General features: G+C 51.6%; 1 protein-coding gene across 4 annotated transcripts in view; it reads left to right on the forward strand.

Moving 5' to 3' along the window:
- The window catches only part of LOC125951603 (protein sickie), a 108,963-nt gene that overhangs the window by 33,163 nt on the left and 55,793 nt on the right, over positions 1-20,007 (forward strand). For all 4 annotated transcript variants that reach the window (XM_049680545.1, XM_049680546.1, XM_049680547.1 and 1 more), the window contains 2 exons: positions 2,498-2,742; positions 2,819-2,970. In XM_049680545.1, coding sequence (XP_049536502.1) covers positions 2,498-2,742; positions 2,819-2,970 — 397 coding nt within the window. The remainder of the gene's footprint in view (positions 1-2,497; positions 2,743-2,818; positions 2,971-20,007) is intronic.

Below are 20,007 nucleotides of genomic sequence, written 5' to 3' on the forward strand. Positions count from 1 at the left end.
CCGCAGTACACCGTCAAGCATGTGGCAATCGATAAAATCCATGAACATTCATAGCATGTCTAACGATGGCGCCGCACCGTGCGCACTCGTAGCGGACGAAGACGAAAAACTCATTTCGTCCCGTTTGCATCGTGTAGCACCCTCCTAACACCCTCCGCCTCCCCGTTGCTGTTGTCCTTGCTCCCCATCGCGTATCCGAAAATTAATGCATGTACCTGGGAGTGCCAGGGGGAGTCACGCGCGTTCTGTCCTCATCATTCTGCTTACGCATTGCAATTTGGAGCGAGAAGTCGATTGACAGGCTGTCATTATAAGGACTCCTTATCCTCGGCCTTGACACCTGGTTATCTTTTCCGTTCGATACTGCGTGCTTGCCTACTCTGAGGCCACGTAAATTATGCAGCCGTAACCACTGGAGGATAATTACGGTGTGCCGCGTGACACACATGCCACAATGCCATCGATTTGTATTCGAGATCGATACTCGACTTGATGATAGTTGCTTTGCTTCCAATTTGTACAAGGATCCAACGCTGCTGCTGCTACTGCTTCTGCATCAGCCTTTTGTGCCTTTAAAAGTGCTGACTCTCATCGAATAAGCTGCTCCTGAAGTGCACTCCTGCAGAACCAACTGCTGCCAGTTGCTGCTGGTGAACGATAAGATGAAAAAGTTTTTAATTGAATTTACTGCCTTGTTATTGCAGCATGAAAAGCTGCTTCTCCGATATGCTTCACGCGCGCGCTTCGTTCTGCACCGGATGACAATGGAAGGAATTAAAATTGCCATTCGCCGCCGCTTCACCGCTCGGTCACTCGGGCTCTTTCTCTGTGGCTTTCCATTAGTTATGAGCCTGATAAATATTATCCTGCTTTACGGTGTCCTGATGATGATAGTGCCCGGTATTTCTGCCTGCATCCGTCCGATACGGCTAACCGGATCGAGCGCATCCATCCTTGAGCTTGGCATGAGCTTTTTGCTGAGTTTGTTGCTGGCTCTGTTGCTGTCGGCCCTGCGGTTGTGGTCTGCAACAATGACAATATTGTTGTGGTGGTCTGCTGCTGACCATCGCTCTTGGTTCATAAAATACAATGTAGCATAAAAAGCTTATTACATGGTTCGTGGCCGCAGCGGTGCGATTTGCTATTTGCAAATCCTATCAAGCATGTGCCAACCCTTGCATAACCGGAAGTGGATGGTATTTTGCTTCAAATTCCTTCTCTCTTTTGAATTGCACTTCCGCTTGAAATGATAAATAGTTGGCATCTTGAGAAGGAATAGCCTTGACGCAAAAGCTCAAAGAAGGTATTCAATTCAACAAGATTGTTGGAATTGTTCAGAAGTGACATCGAGTGCTCGTGATTGAAGCGGCCGGATAAGGTTCCGTCATGTCGTGCCTCGCGTGATGCTCTTTCCCAATACATTAGACAACAGCCAACGCAACGCACCAGAGCATAAGCCGTAACAGCAGAACCAGCGTGCACACCGTTGTGCTTTCGTTTGCATATATTGACCGCTTCGGAGTCCTTCCGAATACAAACGTCTTGGTCTTCGTCGACTTCGGTCGTCGCCAAACGGCACAAATGTCGCGTCACTTTAATATTTATTCGCCCATTTGCAGGCGCTTATTTACGTATCATGCGAAGGCACACACGCATACACGCCTTAGCGCAGCATAAGCCTGCACGCTGGCGCTGGCAAGATGATCACCCATCAGGCATCGGCATCGGCTTATGGTCACATCATAAATGCGAACGAGATGTTTGTCAGGCACCGAGTTGGTCGGTCAGTTGGTTGGTCCCGGTGACCACCGAGTGCTTCCCAGGCTGTCGGCTTGGCAGTCACCGAATGCGCGCCGGACTGCAAAATGCCATCGCGGTTCTGACCATTTATAGACATTGGGGCTGCTGCTGCTGCTGCGCCTCCGGCTACAACCAGCCACTCCGAGAATGGCTTCTTCTATGCGCCTAAATCCTGTGAAGTGTCCACCGTAAAAGCGCAAAGTTGGTGCCGTGGTGTGCGGGAGTTCAAAATCTGAATAACTGTTTGCGATTTAAATATTTATCCGAGGCAGAGGTCGGTCCACTGGCGGCGCTGGCCGCTTATGGCAAATACGGACTGCTGCGGGACTGTCGGTTCCGTGTGGAAGACACACGCGGTGGGAGTTCATTTCGGATTCGCGCACCATCTTGCCGTGCATGTTTGCATGCGTCGTAGCATACATTCCGCGCCCAGCGCGTGTTGCTCCATCTTTCCTTCATCTTTCCATCTCTCTGTCTGTCTCTACTCTACTCTCGGCTCTCGGTTTTCATTCCCTTCTCCTCCCCTTTAACCGTTACCATCTCTGTTTTGGGCTAATTTCTTCCCGAAAATCCCTTGCAGCAGTAGAGATCATCGGCTCGATGAAGCTCGCGCCATGTAGCATGTAGTTCCAGCATTTGCTCCCCTCTGCTTCCGCTTCTAATGCCACCTTTCTTATTCCCCTTTGCGGCCAATCAGATCGACGAAATCGGAGAAAATGTATCCCTCGATGTTGAGCCGTGGTCCGGACGTGGAGATCGAACCGTACTACTGCCTGCCGGTCGGTACGGTGGTCCATTCGGGCAATGGTATGGTACCGTGGAGTCAACCGACCTCCCCGACACCACCGGCCCGTGGTTTCGCGGGGCTACTCTCACCAACGCACACCGGCAGTGCCGTTACGGCCGGCACACGACTGACCTACCCGAAGAAGAACGATGAAGGTAGGTGTAATGGATGTCCTTAAGCCCCCGCAGCGCTCAACCACGACCGCCACTCAATTCCTCCTTCGTCCAACAGTGCACGGTAGCCAGGCATCACTGCTTTCCGGAGGATCGTCCCTGTACGGATCAACGGAGGAACGTCAGGCCACCGAAGTGCGTCGTTTGAAGCGTGAACTAACGGACGCCCGGGACCAGGTCATGAGTCTCTCCAGTCAGCTGTCAACAAACGTAAGTACCTTCCGGATGTCCTTTTTTCGTGTGCGCGTTTCGTTAGTGTGTATGTTTGATGATAAGAAGCTTCTCCAGAATTGTGTTTCCCCGCATTTGACCTACTTCCATCAGGACTTTGCCTCACGGCTATTTGCCAGCAAAACTTTTCGGCCACGGCCAACACACAAAGAGCTTGTGCAAAGAACTTTGCCACGGCTGCTCGTTCCCATTGTTGGAAACATATTTTTTAATGGACCACCGGAAGTGTCATTCTTGAAGTTTTTTCTGCCAGTGAATCGCGCTCCCGTGAAGCAAACAACACCGATTTGTTTTCTGTTCCCCCTCCGGCATTCTCTCCAAGATTCGCCTTTGTTTGAACACCGACCCCACCGGTGGCCGACCAAGTGACAGATTTCATAATTATCCTGTCCGCGCATTTCATCCTCGACCAACCGGACGGGTGGCGGCGGAAACAACGCGCGTATAATTCGTGCCACCGGTTTTCGGTTTCCTTCAACCCGACCTCCACTCCAATTTACCGTTGACCACCACCGGGGCCACCAAACAATGACTAATGACAACTACTACACACCCCGTGCCCCTCGGAAGGACGAAACGGATTTAGAGAGGAAATAAATTTTAATTTCATTTCTCGCTTTCCTTCCGAGTTTTCGGGTACGAGTGCGAGTGTTGCGAGCGCAAACATTTTCGCCCGACCGCTCGGGGGGAGGGACTTGAAGTGTAACACAATTTTCCGCCACCCCACAGGCACCAAAACCTAACGAAGATTTATGGGTAGCCGTGGCAGGAATTGCTTTTTGCGTCCCCACACTACAGGCCACATTTAATGTTCCTTTCTTGGCCACACTTTGGTCAGTGGTGGCGCGGTGCGGTACGGTGACGTTTGCGAGAGAGAAGGTAAACATTTTCCTGGAATGGGTTTTTCTCGTTCTCGTTCGAGTATCGATTTTTCGGTACGCTTGACCTGCGTGGCGCGTAGTACGTCGGAACAGGTGTTTTGGTGTTGTACAGTGTTCGGATTGACAAGCAATATTCAACCCTAGAACTAGGCCAAATCGGTTCCCAATAGAACCTTTTGCTCTCTGTCTCTCTCTCTTTAATACGAAAAATGTGCTTGCATGCCATGGATGTGACCTTCTCGGCTCGCAAATACATTTGCAATGAGGTTAATACTTCATTGAAAACCATTAAATGACGCCGCGCAATCGCCTCGTCGTTTGATGCTACCAATAGCCTGCCGCTGACCACGCACGGACCCCTTCGATGACGATTGATTGATTGGCTCCGGACGTTAGGGCATGTTTGCATTGATGCTAGTGTAAGCGAGACAGACAGCGAACGAGCTGCTAGTCTGTAGATCAATCGAACTCGATCGATACTTGCGCTTACGATCGATCATGGACGCACACGCGGGCGCATATGTCTCTATGCTGCCCATGCTGTCCGTCGCGAAGGTAACAAATTAAACCGACCCATTTGCTCTGGGTCCCAAACGATGTTGGCCGGTGACCCCTTTTTAACCTCGTTCTTCCTCGTGCACATGTTGGCGATGATGCTGCTGTTGCTGCTGCTGCTGCTTTCTCTGCGGACGATTGGCGATCGACGAAACCTGTTTTTCCGTCCTGTGCGTTCCGTGAATGGCAGTAATTCCCTCGGTAAGGCCAAAGCGCGCGAAACCACCCCCCCCCCCCCTCTCCGGCACAGGGTACTTACTGCTCCTCTCCGGCTAAATTTATGAACAATCGAATCGCCGTTATCTTTGCCGGCCATCTTCGCGCATCGGCCTTGGCGCGAGATAGGAAAGGCGAACGTCCACTGGCCTGGAGTCAGCTGGCTCGAGTCGAGCTGACGCAACTCTTCGTCGTCTTCCCTTCTTGTCCATGGCGCAGCATGGGATGACGGAAATGAAGGATGGTTTCATTGCGTTCGGCGGTGCTTGCTGTTGGTAGTGGAAGGAATTTTTAATTTCCGTGACTTTAAGACACCCATCACCCGGCAATGTCCCCGGGGCACTCACACACCAGTGTGCATTGTTTCAGAGCATCGCGGTTGACCGCCAAGATTCATTAAAAAGAAAGAAGCAAAAAAAAAACTTTCGCGACCACGCTGACGACGCTGTTCGCAGGAAATCGAAAAATCCCACCGGAGTAAAAACGGTGGCGTGGCAGAAGAGTGGTGGAGGAGGACAATAAAGAAAGAGATCCTTCAGAAACTTGGAGCGCAGGTCCTCTGGATGCACCAACCGACCACGGATGCTGTTACGGTGGAGCTTCGATTCGATGGAGAGCACATGACACCAATCTCGGGGTTTGGTCCAAGAGGACGTCTTTCGCAAACAACGGGCCCTGAGCGCAACCAGACTCCGTCCGGTCCTGTTGATTGGGAAATTAAATTGCACTTAAATTATGTCGAAATTAACAACATCTTCATTTTATGATGGCGATGGTGGCGAATTCCCTCCTGAGGAAGCGACGCACAGACGCGACAGCCGGGGACGGGTCCAATAATTCACCAACTTTTGACAGTTATGAGTACTTGTTGGCGTCCATTACGGGGATGATTAAACAACGTAGCAGCGCGTCCGTTGTGCGAACACTTTAATGAGACAGCAAATGTCCTTATTAAGGGTAGTATACGCCCTTCATCCGAGGATTGGACCACCATTTTTGGGTCGCACAATTTGTCCGGCTTATCCTGGCTCTACATTTTGACCATCCTCCCGGTAAGCCGCCGACCAACTGTGAGGTTACTGAGTACACAACACACCGCAACCACAAAAAAAAATGTCGGGAATTTTTCTCGCCCCCAATTGCGGTGCATCGTACCGGACGGACCGGTTCATTTGGCAAGTGGCATGTCAAAAGCGATGAAAAATGGGAAACAAAAAATAACCATCCCACAAACACACACACGGCAAGCGGTTGGAGCGACGGAATGTCACATAAATCGTCAACAGGACGGACGCGCGACTGCAGCAATTCCCTCTGCAATTGCATCGTATCACATCACGCGCAGCTCGATCGATCGCACCCCTTTCCAGGAGAAGAAGCAGCAAAAAGAGGTGAATGCAATGATGCTCTCCAGAATGGGTTCGGGTACCGTAATCGTTCAATGCAGCGTGGCCCGTAAAAAAAACGCATCACATTGACCTTGCACTTTGGCAGAGGAGCTGCCATAATAAAACCGAGCGAAGAGGCATCGACGACATCGACACAGGTGCCCCTCAGCTGCTGCTGCTGCTGCTGCTGCTGCCACCATATGCTGCAATTAGGGTGATGTGTTGCTACTTGGCTCATTTCAAATTGGACTCTTGAATTATGGAATGGGCCCCTCTTCGATGCAAATTGGAAGACCGCGAAGTGAAGCGAAGCGATCTTCACTCGTTCGCTTCGTGGCCAACAGGTGTGTGTGTGTAGCTTCAAGAGACATCCACTAGACACTCAAGAGACACCGCACCTTGAGAATCCAGAACCTGGACGGCAGTGATGCTGGCAAAAAAAAACCAACGACGAAATGTTAAACTCTAACTCGAGCTCACCCCGTTCGGAATTCACATCTTCATCTCACGACTCGACCTCGGCGCAATTGGAGGCTAGCATGCAAATCATAGCTGCCCTGCCTGCACTGCATAACTAACTCTCCGGTCTGCAAATAGAGCCCCCGCTTTCGTAGCAGGGCAGAAAATGCCAAAAGATCGACCACCAATGCCACCGCGCCACCAATCGACCGCGAAATTGCACTCCGCGGTCGGTCACACCGCGGATCTGCGATCGTGAGCGTAATGAAGACTGATTGAGGCACGGGCTCCTAGGAGGGGGGCGCTTGAAATTTGAAATTTCAATCAATCAGCACCTCGCGCATACGAATGACGACGAGGGTCTGAATGACCTCGCCATCGGTAGCTCCGACAGATCAAATTGGTTCAAATGGTGAGGTGGTCGTTGCATTCCGAGTGCTTCGTGCAAATAGTTGCCTCGTTGCTCAAGGATCTCTAGGAGCTGAACTACTTGGAACTTATGCGCTGAACTCGCGAACGATACGAGAGCTACTCAACCGGACCGGCGGGGGGCTGCTTTTGTCAAAATACAGTACTCCGGACACACCACACTTGGCATTACCGTCGATGACGCTGCGCAAAATTGGAGCTGCCTTACTATCATTGTCATTCTGCAAGCCCGTCCCGGCATCTAACGATGATGCTGATCGGGCGGCACTATCGTGCTTGATCAATCGTGTGCTTGACACACCGAAGCTATGATTTCCACCTCTGCACCCCCTCTGGTCCGGAGTCTGTAGCTTTTTACTGCCGACAAACATTGTAAGTCGTCGTGTCCGTGTCGACAGCAGCCGTAGCAGCTGCTGCTGCTGCCATCACAACCACGCGCAGTACACGCGGCGGCGGTGGCGGCCTTCAGATATGGCCGATCGGCATAATAAAACGCATCGGTTCGTCGAGTATGTTGCCGGCATGCCGCATGATAACAAGCAAACATCGTGATTAATTTATTCAACAAACGTCAATACCGGCTCTCTCTCTCTCTCCTTGCACCCTATTTGAGCTCTACGTACTTGGTCGAATCGATCGCACGAACACGCTGAGATGGCCAATTCTTGATGCTTACACAGACCGCTCTGGCATGTGTTTTGACAGAGCGCCGTGCTTTGGCAAATCTTTTGATTTGAAGTAACAAAACACGGATGACTAATCGGAGGTGCGATGATGCGCGGTTTAATGTTGAAGGATGCAGAAGGTTTTGAAACTTCAAATCGGGTGATTCAGAGACGCACTCGTGCACGCCCTTACAGACCGCAAACCATCTGGTGAGCTAAGAATAGCTGCTGCATCGCAATATATCAACCAAGGAGTGAAGTGCCGGTTGCGGTTCATCCGCAGCAGAAGCGCTCGCGAATGGCTCTTGTAGTGATGCAACCGAAATCTCTTTAACCTCTCATCCCGCTATCCATCTTCAAGTGGCTTTCACGAGGGAGCTGGTGTGCGTTCTCGGCGCTGCGACTAATGTCATATCATCGGATTGGACCAATTCCGGTCGATGGATCCCTTTTAATCTTTCGTAATTTAAACCAAAAATACACCGTTTGCCTATCAAACCACTTGAGACAGTGGCGTAGAGGGCTCGCGAGAAACATGTTTTTGTCATAAATTTGCTGAAATCATTCTGATTCGAGCGTCTGATTGTAATCCCTGATGCTTCTCGACAGTAAAAACGCATAAAAGCGAAACATCCCTTTTACATAATCATCTCCTATGCTCATCATCGTCATCGTCATCGTCAGTGATCACAGCGACCAATGATCTGCAAGTGATAAAATGTGGATCCAATGTCTGTCTGTTCACAATTCCTACTCGCCGATGCCATCGCTCATCTTCGATCCAACACCGACCACATCCGATCGGACGTAAAAGACGACAACAAAAAACCATCCACACCACCGCGGCCCCACCCCTTACCATGGGAACAACTTTTGCTGCTCTGAGGGCCCCCTTGTTACTGGACGAACATCACCAGAAATAGGTTGCAGCGGCACCGACAGCAGCATCAGTTTCGCATAATGCACCTCATCGCCTTCGCGCGCGGAATTGGCCGGCGCAATGGAATGCTGCGTCCCTTCTCCAATCGGCCCCCCCTTTGGCCGATAAGTACAAAGGCCCAAGTATCCGGCCATAAATGTCATTGATCGATTCGCATCATACCTGCAGCCGCGATTGGCGACGGTCGATTGTGGGGGTCGCGCTCGCTCACTCACTCACTCGTCGGTCGGCGACTTGGCGCATAGTTTTCGCGCGCATACCGTTCCTGCATCCTCACGGCGGTTGATATCCGTGGCACCCTTACGGGCTCATTAAATGGTCAGCGCGTTAGAGAAGAAGGCAGGCACCTCGGTAGGGCCCTCGCCATAAACGGGCATCTCAAGTTGCCTTGTCGTCGCCAGGACCAGGGCGGGAGGCCGGGGGTAGGTAGTGCACACAACGGCGTTCGCATGTTGCATTCCTTTGTCGAAGTGCGCATTGTGCTGCTGCTGTTGCTGCTGCAGTTGCTGTTTGCTTACCACTCCACTCCACTCTGCAGATCCAAGATCAAATGCTATGCTATCGCGGCGATGCTGCAGTACCACCACCACCAGCGCACTGTGATAATGTCACTAACGGGTCGCCTCACGTCTGTAACGAGTTTCCCCGCTGGATTGCGCTTTGTCAGTAGTGGCCACATCTTGTGTACAAGGACGTAATGCCTCAAGATGCTCCGGAGTCTCCGGAACAGCCCGGCGCAGTTGATGGCTATCGATGAGTTATGCTGTCGCTACCGAAGCCCGGACCAGGAACATGGACCGGGTAAAACCGGGTACATGCATCATCCTGGCATCCCCGGTGTACACCAGGAAATGGGGCCATGGGATCTGTTTGGTGCAAATGTTGTTGCTGCTGCTGCAGCAGCACAAAACTGCGATGATTGGCGTTGGCTTTTGATGCGCTACTGGTTTGCCCCTCGACGTCCATTGATGGCACGACGGCAGTAGAATGATGAGGATGATGGTGATGAAGTAGAACGCACGCACGCACGCACTCTCGGCGTGCTCGACGTGCTCGGCAATACCTTACAAGATGGAATTAATGAAGCAAATTGTGTCAATTCAGCAGAGCAAGCGAGCTGGGGATGGGATTGGCCAGCTGGTAACACACGGCTCAGTATCCGGGCTAAAGAGCCTCTCGAAGACGGTCCATGATTGAACTCCTGTCCTGTCCTGCCCCGTCCTCCGTCAATGTAATAAGTAATTCAAACAATTTATTCAAACTCGCTAAGGCGATACTACTCGAGGTGTTTGATGAAGGCGTTCACTCTCAGGCGTTTGTCAGGGCTGTGTGCTCGCTCCGTCCTGGGTGGGTGAGCAAATATTTTGACCCGTTTTGCAGCACAATAATCCCCATCCTCGATGGCCAGCTGGCCACGGCACCGGCACCGGCAGCAGCAGCAGCAACCCACGGAAGGTCGCACACTTGAATGGCTTCAATTGACACCCGCTCGCTGGGAGGCTTTTTGGGGTAAATATTTTGCAACTCACGACCCGGACGGCTGGAGACTCCGGTCCCGGCACAACAGTTCTATTAACGCCTAAGCTGCCCGCCGAGCTGCTCGCAGATTGTAGCCACCTGATCGCTCTTAGGTAAATCCCAGGGCGATGGATTGATTTAGTGTCCGCAAGTTTTTAGCGAAGGAATTTTTCGTTGCTCGCCATTATTGGATTCATTCATATTCTATCAGCTGCTAACGACAGCCGGTGGTTTATGGTTCAACTCCGGAGCCACCTGTCCCTCGTGGTTGACGATTAGCGTGCATTAGCACCACCATCACAAAGCGCACACCACACACAGGTCCACACGGTCCTATAAACCGTCGACCCACTTCTGTGGAATCGCAGCGTGATTCTATACCTCGAGGGGCCGTCATGTATGTTGGACCTTGCTGTATCGACGTAAGCCGACGGTCGCCCTTAATGTGCACCCTACGCACACAGATTAGGTGCCATTTTTCTTCTACCAACTCCATTAAACCAGTTGTGTGCAAGCGCAAGCTGCAGTTGTGTCTCTCATTTCAACGGCACACGACGCCAGTTAGTCACGAGAATGCATTTCTTAATTGTATTTCCTTAACTCGTCCTGTCATTACCCCCGAGGGGTGGCTGCTTCGGAAACGTAATGACAAGTGTTGAAGTTGGAGACACACACTTGGCAGAAGAATGTCTTGTGCAATACTGAAAGTGGTGCATCGCTCAACTCGCGCGTTAATGCCATCAGCAGCTTCTCCGAGCGGTGGCGTGATAAGGCAGCGGTCCTACCAGCAAAGTATTACCTCATTTCCTTTGCTGATGTTGCTACATCTCGCAGGAAAACGGTGATTCCGAGAGATAAGTGTTTGTGACCCAAACTAATCAGGGGGCGGTAGCAGCAGCAGCAGCAGCTAGTGGGCTCAATTAAATCCATCCCGCCATCCCAACAACTTTCTCGACAGCACCCTCAAGGAGGCTCTAGAGAGCCCCACCATAGTCGTCACTTTCGCCAAACCGGCGGTCACAGTGCAGCCGCCATTGGTGCACCAGGGGTAATCGTCGGATGTCGACGATTTGACGCTTATTAGGGTCCCGGCTGCTGACCAGTCCAGAGTCACCCGAGACTTCCGATAACGGAAACTAACCGACGGATCACCGTCCCAACTTCCTGAAGAACCGCTGTCACAAGTCATCGGACGCGCGGACACAATATTGTTCGAAAATAGCTCCGATAACCTCCTGCAGCAACAGCAGGCGCAGTCCCGCATCAAGATTGTTCGATATAATGGGCGCTCAATTTTATAAATACAATTTAATCGCCAATTCCTGTGTCCATCTCAACCACCACCGCCTCAACCATCCCCTTACGACGACGATGACGATGACCTGTTGCTGATTGTTCCGCTGAGAGATGTACCGATGTTCGAACATCCCCGTTTCGGACAAGAAGGGTTGGTGAAAGTAGCAGGCAGTGTGCCGTATTGATGGCTATCGATGGTGGAGGCGAACCGGCGACTCTCGAACATTCAACTTTTACCCTCAGACAGCAGACTGGAGACAGACATCACCGTATGTGTGTGTGTGTGTGTGTGTGTGTGTGTGTGTGTGGGCATTGGATTGTTGCCAACATTTTTCAGACTGTCACCTATTGATGACACATCACAGTTGTCGCCTGTCTCGTTTCCCCTGGGATGGTAAATGGTGAGGGAGGGAGTAGCCTTCGGTAGTTGTCTGATGCAGCTCGATAAGCATTACATAAGCCAGATTTACCTCATACTCCCCAGCGGCGGTCGGTACAGTTCTCGGTATTCAGTTGTGTCACTTCCAAAGCCCGGGTTCCGATAATCCTCGGGACAGGCTTTGTCGCCTGAAGGGGCACGGTCGAGGAGGGAAGGGAGGAAATGTTGAACAACGGTACTGGTACAAATCGCTCTATGTCACCGGAAACCAACCTCCCCCAAACGCTCTTCCATTCTCGGCTGGAGTCTGATGAATGAGGCAAACATTCGAACTGACGTCCGGTACTGAGCTGAACCCCGGAACTGGTATCTTCACGCCCATTTTTAACCCTGATAGGCGCTGAAAATTGAGACATTATCGGCATGATCGGCATCATCGGCACCGCAGCTTCATTTGTCAGAGCCCTTTGGCACCATTAATTCGTCGAGACCCGAGAGTCGCCGAGCTACTCGGGAAGCTACATTGTCGGTTAAGGTCTCCGCGGCGTTTGCCACGCCAAATCCTACTGGCCAAAGTTCACCATTCTCCCACGAACGCTTTGTAGCACCAGCGCCATCACGCTCAAGATATGATTATGATCTATGCGATCGACTCGCGGCGGCTCTGGCTTTAAAAACATGCAGCTACACCATGCGCCCGTTGTTCTCGGTCTAAAGCAAAACTCCAAATGGCGTTACCATCCGCGTGCCAGGCGAATGCATTTTATCGGTGCATCATTACCGTTTATTAGACGCGACTCATGATGGGGATACCGAGTTGCCGAGTGGCCCCGTGGCAAGGTTAGCTGTGTTCAACTCACTGGTCCGGACAGTGATTACTTTTGCAGATTTCTCATACCGCGCGTACTGCTGGTGCTGGTTGTACTGGCGGGGCGCATGAACATCACTCGACATACATTCCATATCCATCCCACCACTGGCTTGTCACTGGCTGGCAGGGCAGAGCGTGTACTCATCAATTCCTGGCATTCCTTCCGGAAACGCATTGGACGATGCACCAGCAGCAGCCGGCCTAGACACGTTGCGACCTAGTTTCGTGCTCGAGAGCATCCCCTCGAGAGATAGATAAACCACAGAGCCCGGTTTGTGGAACTGCGGCAATGGCGGTGGTGGTGGCAAACAATCCAATCCACGATTTCCCGCGGTCTGGAATTGAAATGAACGTTCCGGCGGGGATATAACTCTCGGAGATATCATAAAAGTATGAAAACATTGCCGAGCCGGTGCAGATTGAAAAGACATTTTCCCTCAACTACAGCTACAGTACGTTACATGGTTTGTTAACCCTATTAGTGTGGGAGGAAAGGCGGTGCAATTTTCTCCAGCAACAACCTCCAACATACTGCGCCATTTTGTTCCGCACGTCATCATCTGCCTGGCTAACACCCTGGTCGGTGAGGTTGAAAATTAATCAAAAAACCCCCGTCTGGCTTCAAATTAATCCATCCCCCCTCTCATCGAACACGACAACGAGGGTTGACTCGATTGAAATCTCATTACAACCTCTGCTGTTACTGGTCCTTCTTCTACTCGCTACCAGTCGTGAGTATCTGCCACGTTCTTGGCGTCAAAAGTGAAACAAATTCATTTGTCGATGCCGAAGACGATTCGATCGCGTTCGAACCCGTGGACCATGGGAGTGCCCGTAGATTACAAACTCCCGCTGCTCCCAGCGGGATGGGATGCAGCTGATGTTCTAATGCCGGCGAACGGCTCTGTAACGTGATAGCATCACCGATCCGACACACCGGACGACGCTTCTTCCTTTCTCCGCGGAGAAGACTCGTCTCTCGAGCGAACTTCTTATAACAAGACGATCCCTCCGCATGCCTGAAGCATCCCGTGATAATGAAGCCCATGGTGACTCAGGGTGTATACGTTCGTCCACAGAAATTGGACATTCCGCTCGTTCCAAGAGCGGGGAATTTGCATGAATCCGTCGTAGCCTCATCGCGGAACGGTACCCGGCATATCCCCGCCAACCGCGCACAGTTTCTTCTCGCAGGGGGGCCTCCGTAGTGGAGAGCGGAAAAAGAAGAGAGGAGCAGGAGACGGAGAAAGGCAGCGGCGTGATGGCATATATGAAATGCTAATTTTGGCACACATCGCCCCGCGACAGATGACAAATGCCACGGAACACTACCACTACCACCAGCAGCACCTTTCTGCACGACTTCGCTCCGACTCCTCGCGGTTATATGCCACACGCAACCACAGCGAAAGGCGTATACGCCGAGAATAGAGTGCCCGTGCGATCGATGATGGTGGACGAAGATCACAGGATCACGAACTTCATAGTCGTAGTCGATGAAGTCATAGCGATGCTGTGCTCTCTGTGCATCGCGCGAAGCAAGACAAACATTTGCTTAATCACCACTAGGTGTGTACGTGTGTGTCCACTCCCTTGGACCTGAACCCAGGTGCAAGGTTAATGAAACAATGAGTTAGCCCTTTCGAGGTCTCTGTGCGCCGCGATCTCACCGGACAATCGATCAATCTTTCGATGCGGAAAGGCGCCCAAGTCCAGTCCTCGGACCCGGTTAATGGTTTCCCTAATGATCGAGCTCGAGAATCGTATGACCATCACCATCACAGGATGCATCATATCTCGCGGTCTGTTTGCCGTGGTATTAATTATTCAAACAGTGCCCTCGTACGTAATGGTGACCCTGGAGTGGAGGCATACCTCGCATACCTTTCTATATCAGCCCCTCAGAGGTCATGTGATGGTGCTGCCAGCCAAGGTGTTCGAGTTATCTTTGTGTTTAGTGCCAGCTCCTTCGCCTCTATTGCTCAAAACATCAACAACGTGCGCACGTGTGTGTGTGTGTTTGTGTGTGCTCTGATTCACTGTTTGGAGCGCGTACCATCAACGCACGCTCTCCATCGTAAGAGGGCCATGGACTTGGCGGCCGTGCGCGAAAGCGGATCTTTCTTGTCCTGCCTAATGGTGTGGAAAATTCAAATTCTTGCGCCTCCTTCTGCGTGGCCACGGGGTGGGAAGGGGGTGGGAAGGGTGGAGTGTGAAACATAACTAGTAAATGTAGCGAGATTACGATTACCTCCGACAACATGTCATGCTCGGTGCTGCATGGAAGGGATGGAGGCGAAGGGTGCCGATGTCGACAATTTCCATACCATGTCATCCTCCACACACACACACACACACACACGGTGGTGGTGTTGTGGAACGTGCCACGAGCACCGTGTCGACTTTGTCGCGTGGTTCACCCGCTTGTACCGAACCGTGACTTACACCGCGGAGTCCCTTTTGGTCTCTCCACTCCCGTCGAAGAAAGGCACGACCAAGAAAAACAAGAGGAAGAAGAAGAAGAAGCGTCAGAATGCATATTTCATGACAAACTCGCGGGAAATTTGCCACGATTTGGCGGCCCTGCATATGCAGCTGCACATGCACTCTGCACAGCGACACCTCGAGGTGAGGCTCCCTCCCTTCTCCACTCTCCATTCTCTCTCTCACTCTCTTGATCTCGCCTAAGCGTTATAGTTCGTGAAATATTCCAACCGGAGAAAGAGCCGCCTCAGAATGTGTGGAGAAAGGGAGAGGAGACACGAAAAAAGATTATTCATTCGCGTTCGCGGCGACGGTAAGCGAGCGAAATGTCAAGACGAACTCCTCGCCGGCGCGATCCACGGAGGATGAAATGGAAAGCTTTTGGTCACGACTTGGCCGGGGGGCACTAGAGTCTATGCCTGGGGGGCCAGAACCGACCGGACACATTATGCGTGCCCCTCGCACTCCTTCCTCTCTCGGGGGGGGGGGGGGGTCAGTTATCGATCATGTTCCGGGTCCGGGCACTCCGCACTCCGGAATCGAGTTAACACCTCGACCAGAGCAGAGTGTGTCGTCGTCTGTTTGGACTGACTGCACCACAACTCCAAATCAAGTCAATTAGCATTTAATCCAATCCCTTCTTTCACCTTTTGCTCGCGCTTGGTCCGCTCACTCCCCACGACCACAAAGCGGCGCCCGAGGGGTTTTTTGGGTAAGGAAAATTCGGGTTTTCCTAGGCGGAGCAATTTGTGCTGCATAGCGGATAGATTGGGGAAGGGAAGGGCTTCTGGAGGAATACAGCTTCATTAGCGAGATGAACGCCCCGCGAAGAGCAATTATGGTGGACCTTCTCTCTCTCTCTCTCGAGATCGCGCAAAGGCAAACCAATCTTCTCGAGATCGAGGGATCGTTCCACGGGGATCATTAATTGAAGAAATCGCCACCAATCGCTCCGAGGAAAGTAACCCCGGGATCTGCAATGTCTGCAGATGTCTGCGTTGCGTTTTTTTTTTTTTTGTTTTGTTGTGTGTTATCATAAATTGGCCCCAAGGGAACGGCCAAGCGCAGCCGCAATTACTGGGGGGAATGTTTGTGGTCGCGGTGCGATGGCGCACGCGCGCCAATCTTGCGCCGCCGCCGCCGGTTTTTTATTGCATCGCCTGTGCCATTTTTGGCAGGAGGGCTGCTGAATGATGATGAAGCGTGATCCCAAATATGGGCCGCAACCATAATGTGCCGAGACGACGAAAATGTGTAAAATGTGGTCCCACAGAGCAGCCTCTCGAACGCTTTGTTGGTGCTGATAAATCCTGTGGTCCAAGCTTTGAAAGGTCGCGTGATGATGATCTCGTCTCCGCCTTTCCTGATGATCTACTTCTCTGATCCTCTGCGGTATGTTGCGATCGACAGCCAGCAGAGTGTTGAGCACACCTGCAGCAACACAGAAAGAGACAGACAGATCGAGAGAACTGGTTCAGCGGAGCGTTTGATCTGGACCATTCCGGATCGATATAATCGCATTTCACGCCATCGATCGAAAACCGAAGCAATGGAATTCATCAAAAACCAGGCTACCAAGGTCATCCAGGGGCGCTACTGTGTGTGGTGTGGCCACGAGATTGGTTGGTGCCAAGAAAATTAACTTCATCATCACCTCGATCGCAGGCCGCGGCCTTCGAATCGAACTTGATCGAACCACGGGAGTAGTAGTTGTCAACCCGTCGTGTCGCGCGAAATGATTGATCGACTTTTCGCGTTATCGTGCGACGAGATCACGTCATCGACCGACTTCAAATCCAACTTCGCTCCAATAGTTGGCCAATGTTTGGACAAACATAACACCAGCACCAACTGGACCGTTTTGCGCGATCTGCCGGCAAGTTCAAACCACGCCCCCCCCCCCCCCCCCCCCCCCCGAAAACCCCAAACAGCCGTCCTAATGTCACTCTAATGGCGGCTCCCGATACCGATCTCCTGCGGGGAGCGCAGCCGATCGCGCCATTTTGTCGCGCGATCCGATCGATTTCGTCGACATCGTTAGCGGCGTCGTCACCATCGCAGCAGCAATAGAAGCGGGCGTATTGATGCGTGTGTGTGTGTGTCGCGCGATGGGTTTGGATTTCAAATTAACAGCTCCTCCAGTGCCTCACCTCCCCACCCAACTAGCCCTCCCCTGGGCCATCACCAGATTACGCATATCGCGCACCAAGAGCTTGGGGGTAAGCTTTCGATAATAAATTAACTCCATTAACGATCCACTGCGGTGGCCACGATCATGTTACCCCGGCTTGCGTGCGAAGCGCACTCGCCTTCATCGCCATCTTGTCAGTGCCCTCGGGGGCGCAAGGGTTGAATGATAGAAAGTTTGGTCAATGAATTGATAGCAGCAGAAGGCAGCAGCAGCAGCAGCAGCAGAAGGCGAGAGAGGAGAAAAAACATCGCACCTAATTAAATATTGAAACGTAATCTAATAATGTTTTTATCTCACACGCTCTCTTTCTCTCTTTCTCTCTCTTCCTTTCACTCTTTCCAGGTGAGTATACGCAATGCTTTAGTTACATACCGCGATGATTGCACATCTTCCTCAACATACCGCGCGCGATGCTCGCTTGTCACGATAACACACACACACACACACACAGACCATGGGGTAAGTAAATGATAGTAAACTGTGGCTTCCACAAACCTGCGAACGAGATTTGTCTCTGCATCCCGTGGTGAGTCCGGGCCAGGTAGCCGGCAGCATAGAAAGCATTACGCGCACCAACCTGGCACCTAATGGTGCCCGATCCACCCAGATGGGCCTGGTGGCACAGTTTTCCCTTGGCGTGCATTTATGATGCCTACGAGCGTTTTCGACATGAATCATGTGGCGTGTGGGAATGGTTTGGTACTATGAATGGCCAGCCAAAGGCGGGAGGAAGTTTCTCGTTTTCGTTCAATGTTCCATTTTGAATGCGTTCCGACGTTCCGATTTAATTTCGATATCATTCATCAATCTAACGAACGCTGCATGCGCTGCATGTTCGTTTAGGGCGGAGTGATTTAGGATTTTCTAATTAGTCGATCCACTTAGATGTGCTTGTGTGTTTAATTCGCGATTTACGATTTACTCCTCTCGTGATCATCATCGAGTTTTCCTGTTTTCCATTTCACACGACGACAATTATACCACATTGTAGCGATGACTGCATCGACCGATGAGGGGGTTGCTATAACAATTTGCCAGCATAATTCAAGCCCATGCGCGCCCATGCCACGGGGTGTCGTGTGTCACGAGAGCAAAACACGAGCATTACAACCCGCAGCAAGAGGAGAAGAGAAATTATGCTGAGCCTATCAACAACAACAGCAATCGCCTCGATAGAATATGTTGCTGTTTTATGATGGTAGCGTTGGGTAGCGTGGCGCACCCGCAAGGGGTGCATGATTATGGGGTGCTCATGGGGGGGGGGGGGGTCCTAACATAGCAATTGGGCCGCTCACGTACCACGGGAGCCGCCGATCTGGCTCTCGGGTGCTGATGTTTGCAGCATTTAGCATCGCAGTGTTTGTGCGGCACGAGCGAGAGGCTGCGGATTTAGAACACTCGCATCATGGGGACAAGATAGAGCAGTGAGCTCTCGGTGCCCTAAACTACGCACACTACTACTAGTAGCAGCTCCAATACCAGAGCATATGGATAGTGGGGAGCATAAAACGCAACCCCCTCTTTCCACTGGGGCGGGCGTTCTAGTTCAGGGTGGTCGTTGCGCCTCTCTCGCAGCTAACAGCGATGACGACCTCCCATTAGGGTCAACTGTGTGCAGATTTGTGGAAAATAAGTATTAAATCAATTTTCCCTCCCGCGGAAAAGGGTAGCCGTAGCGGCGAGTGGCGATCATGCAAAGCAGCAGCTGAATCTCGCACCCTCTCTCTTGGATTCGCCGATAATTTATCGATTTCACACAAAAGTTGTGGTGCGGAACGCTTTTTGAATTCCAAATGACCCCTTTCTCCACACGAGAAGTCAACGACACTCTCTGGCCCCTGAACCGCGTGAGGAGGTTGCTCCCCCGGAGCCGGAAAAAAAGCGTTAACTTGTGCTGCTTTCCTCGTGTTTGCTCTGCAATCAAACACCGGGCCGAGCATCGCAGGTCCTTAGAAGTCCGGTCTCGTGGCCCCTCTGCGTCGTCATAAAGCAACGTTAACATGCATTTCCCCATCGCTGCAGCAGCAGCAGCATAACCGGGCGGTTGCATAAATCGGCGAACTTTTGAACTGCGCAACGCGCCGGCAGCATAACGAGTCGTCCGCCTGCAGAAAGAAAACCCCGGGCCGGCCGTCGGTGGCCCTGGGTGGAAAAAGGATGATTTTTAATTTTCCTCCTCCAATCGGGCCAGGGCTTTTGTTCGCCACGAGGTTTTCCTGCTGCGACGACGACGACGACGACGACGACACAATAGCGGGCCAGTCTGGAGGAAGCTTTTTCTTTCTCGCCTCTTCCCGGTGTGTTCTGCTGTCTGGGACCGGTCTGGGCACCACCGGCATGGCAAGGTTTTGAAAAGCTGTTTTCCTCCTCGTTTTTCCGTTTGGCAGACAATTGTCTGGAGGGAAAATCACGTCGCTTTTCCAGGGCGTGTGTGTATCAGAACAGCAGAAGCGGCGGCAGTGCACATAAGCGAAGAAGACTCGATGGGCACATAACGCCCTATTGTGGAAATCACATCGAGTCGTACTCGATTCGCGCTTGAATCGAGTCACGCTCGAAACATCCGAGAACCCTAAGGTGGAGTGATCGAGTTTATTTTGATTTGTTTGTTAGGATTTTCATTTAATTAATCAACTATTGGCGGATAAATAATTTTCTATTTGTAACAGCTGCACTTTTAAGTACTTTACCGCAATGTTAACAAGGCTGTCCAATCTATCGATTTGGAAGTGCAGTTTTTAAGT

This window comes from Anopheles darlingi, chromosome 2, assembly GCF_943734745.1.
Source record: "Anopheles darlingi chromosome 2, idAnoDarlMG_H_01, whole genome shotgun sequence".
In the NCBI taxonomy this organism is placed as follows: domain Eukaryota; kingdom Metazoa; phylum Arthropoda; class Insecta; order Diptera; family Culicidae; genus Anopheles; species Anopheles darlingi.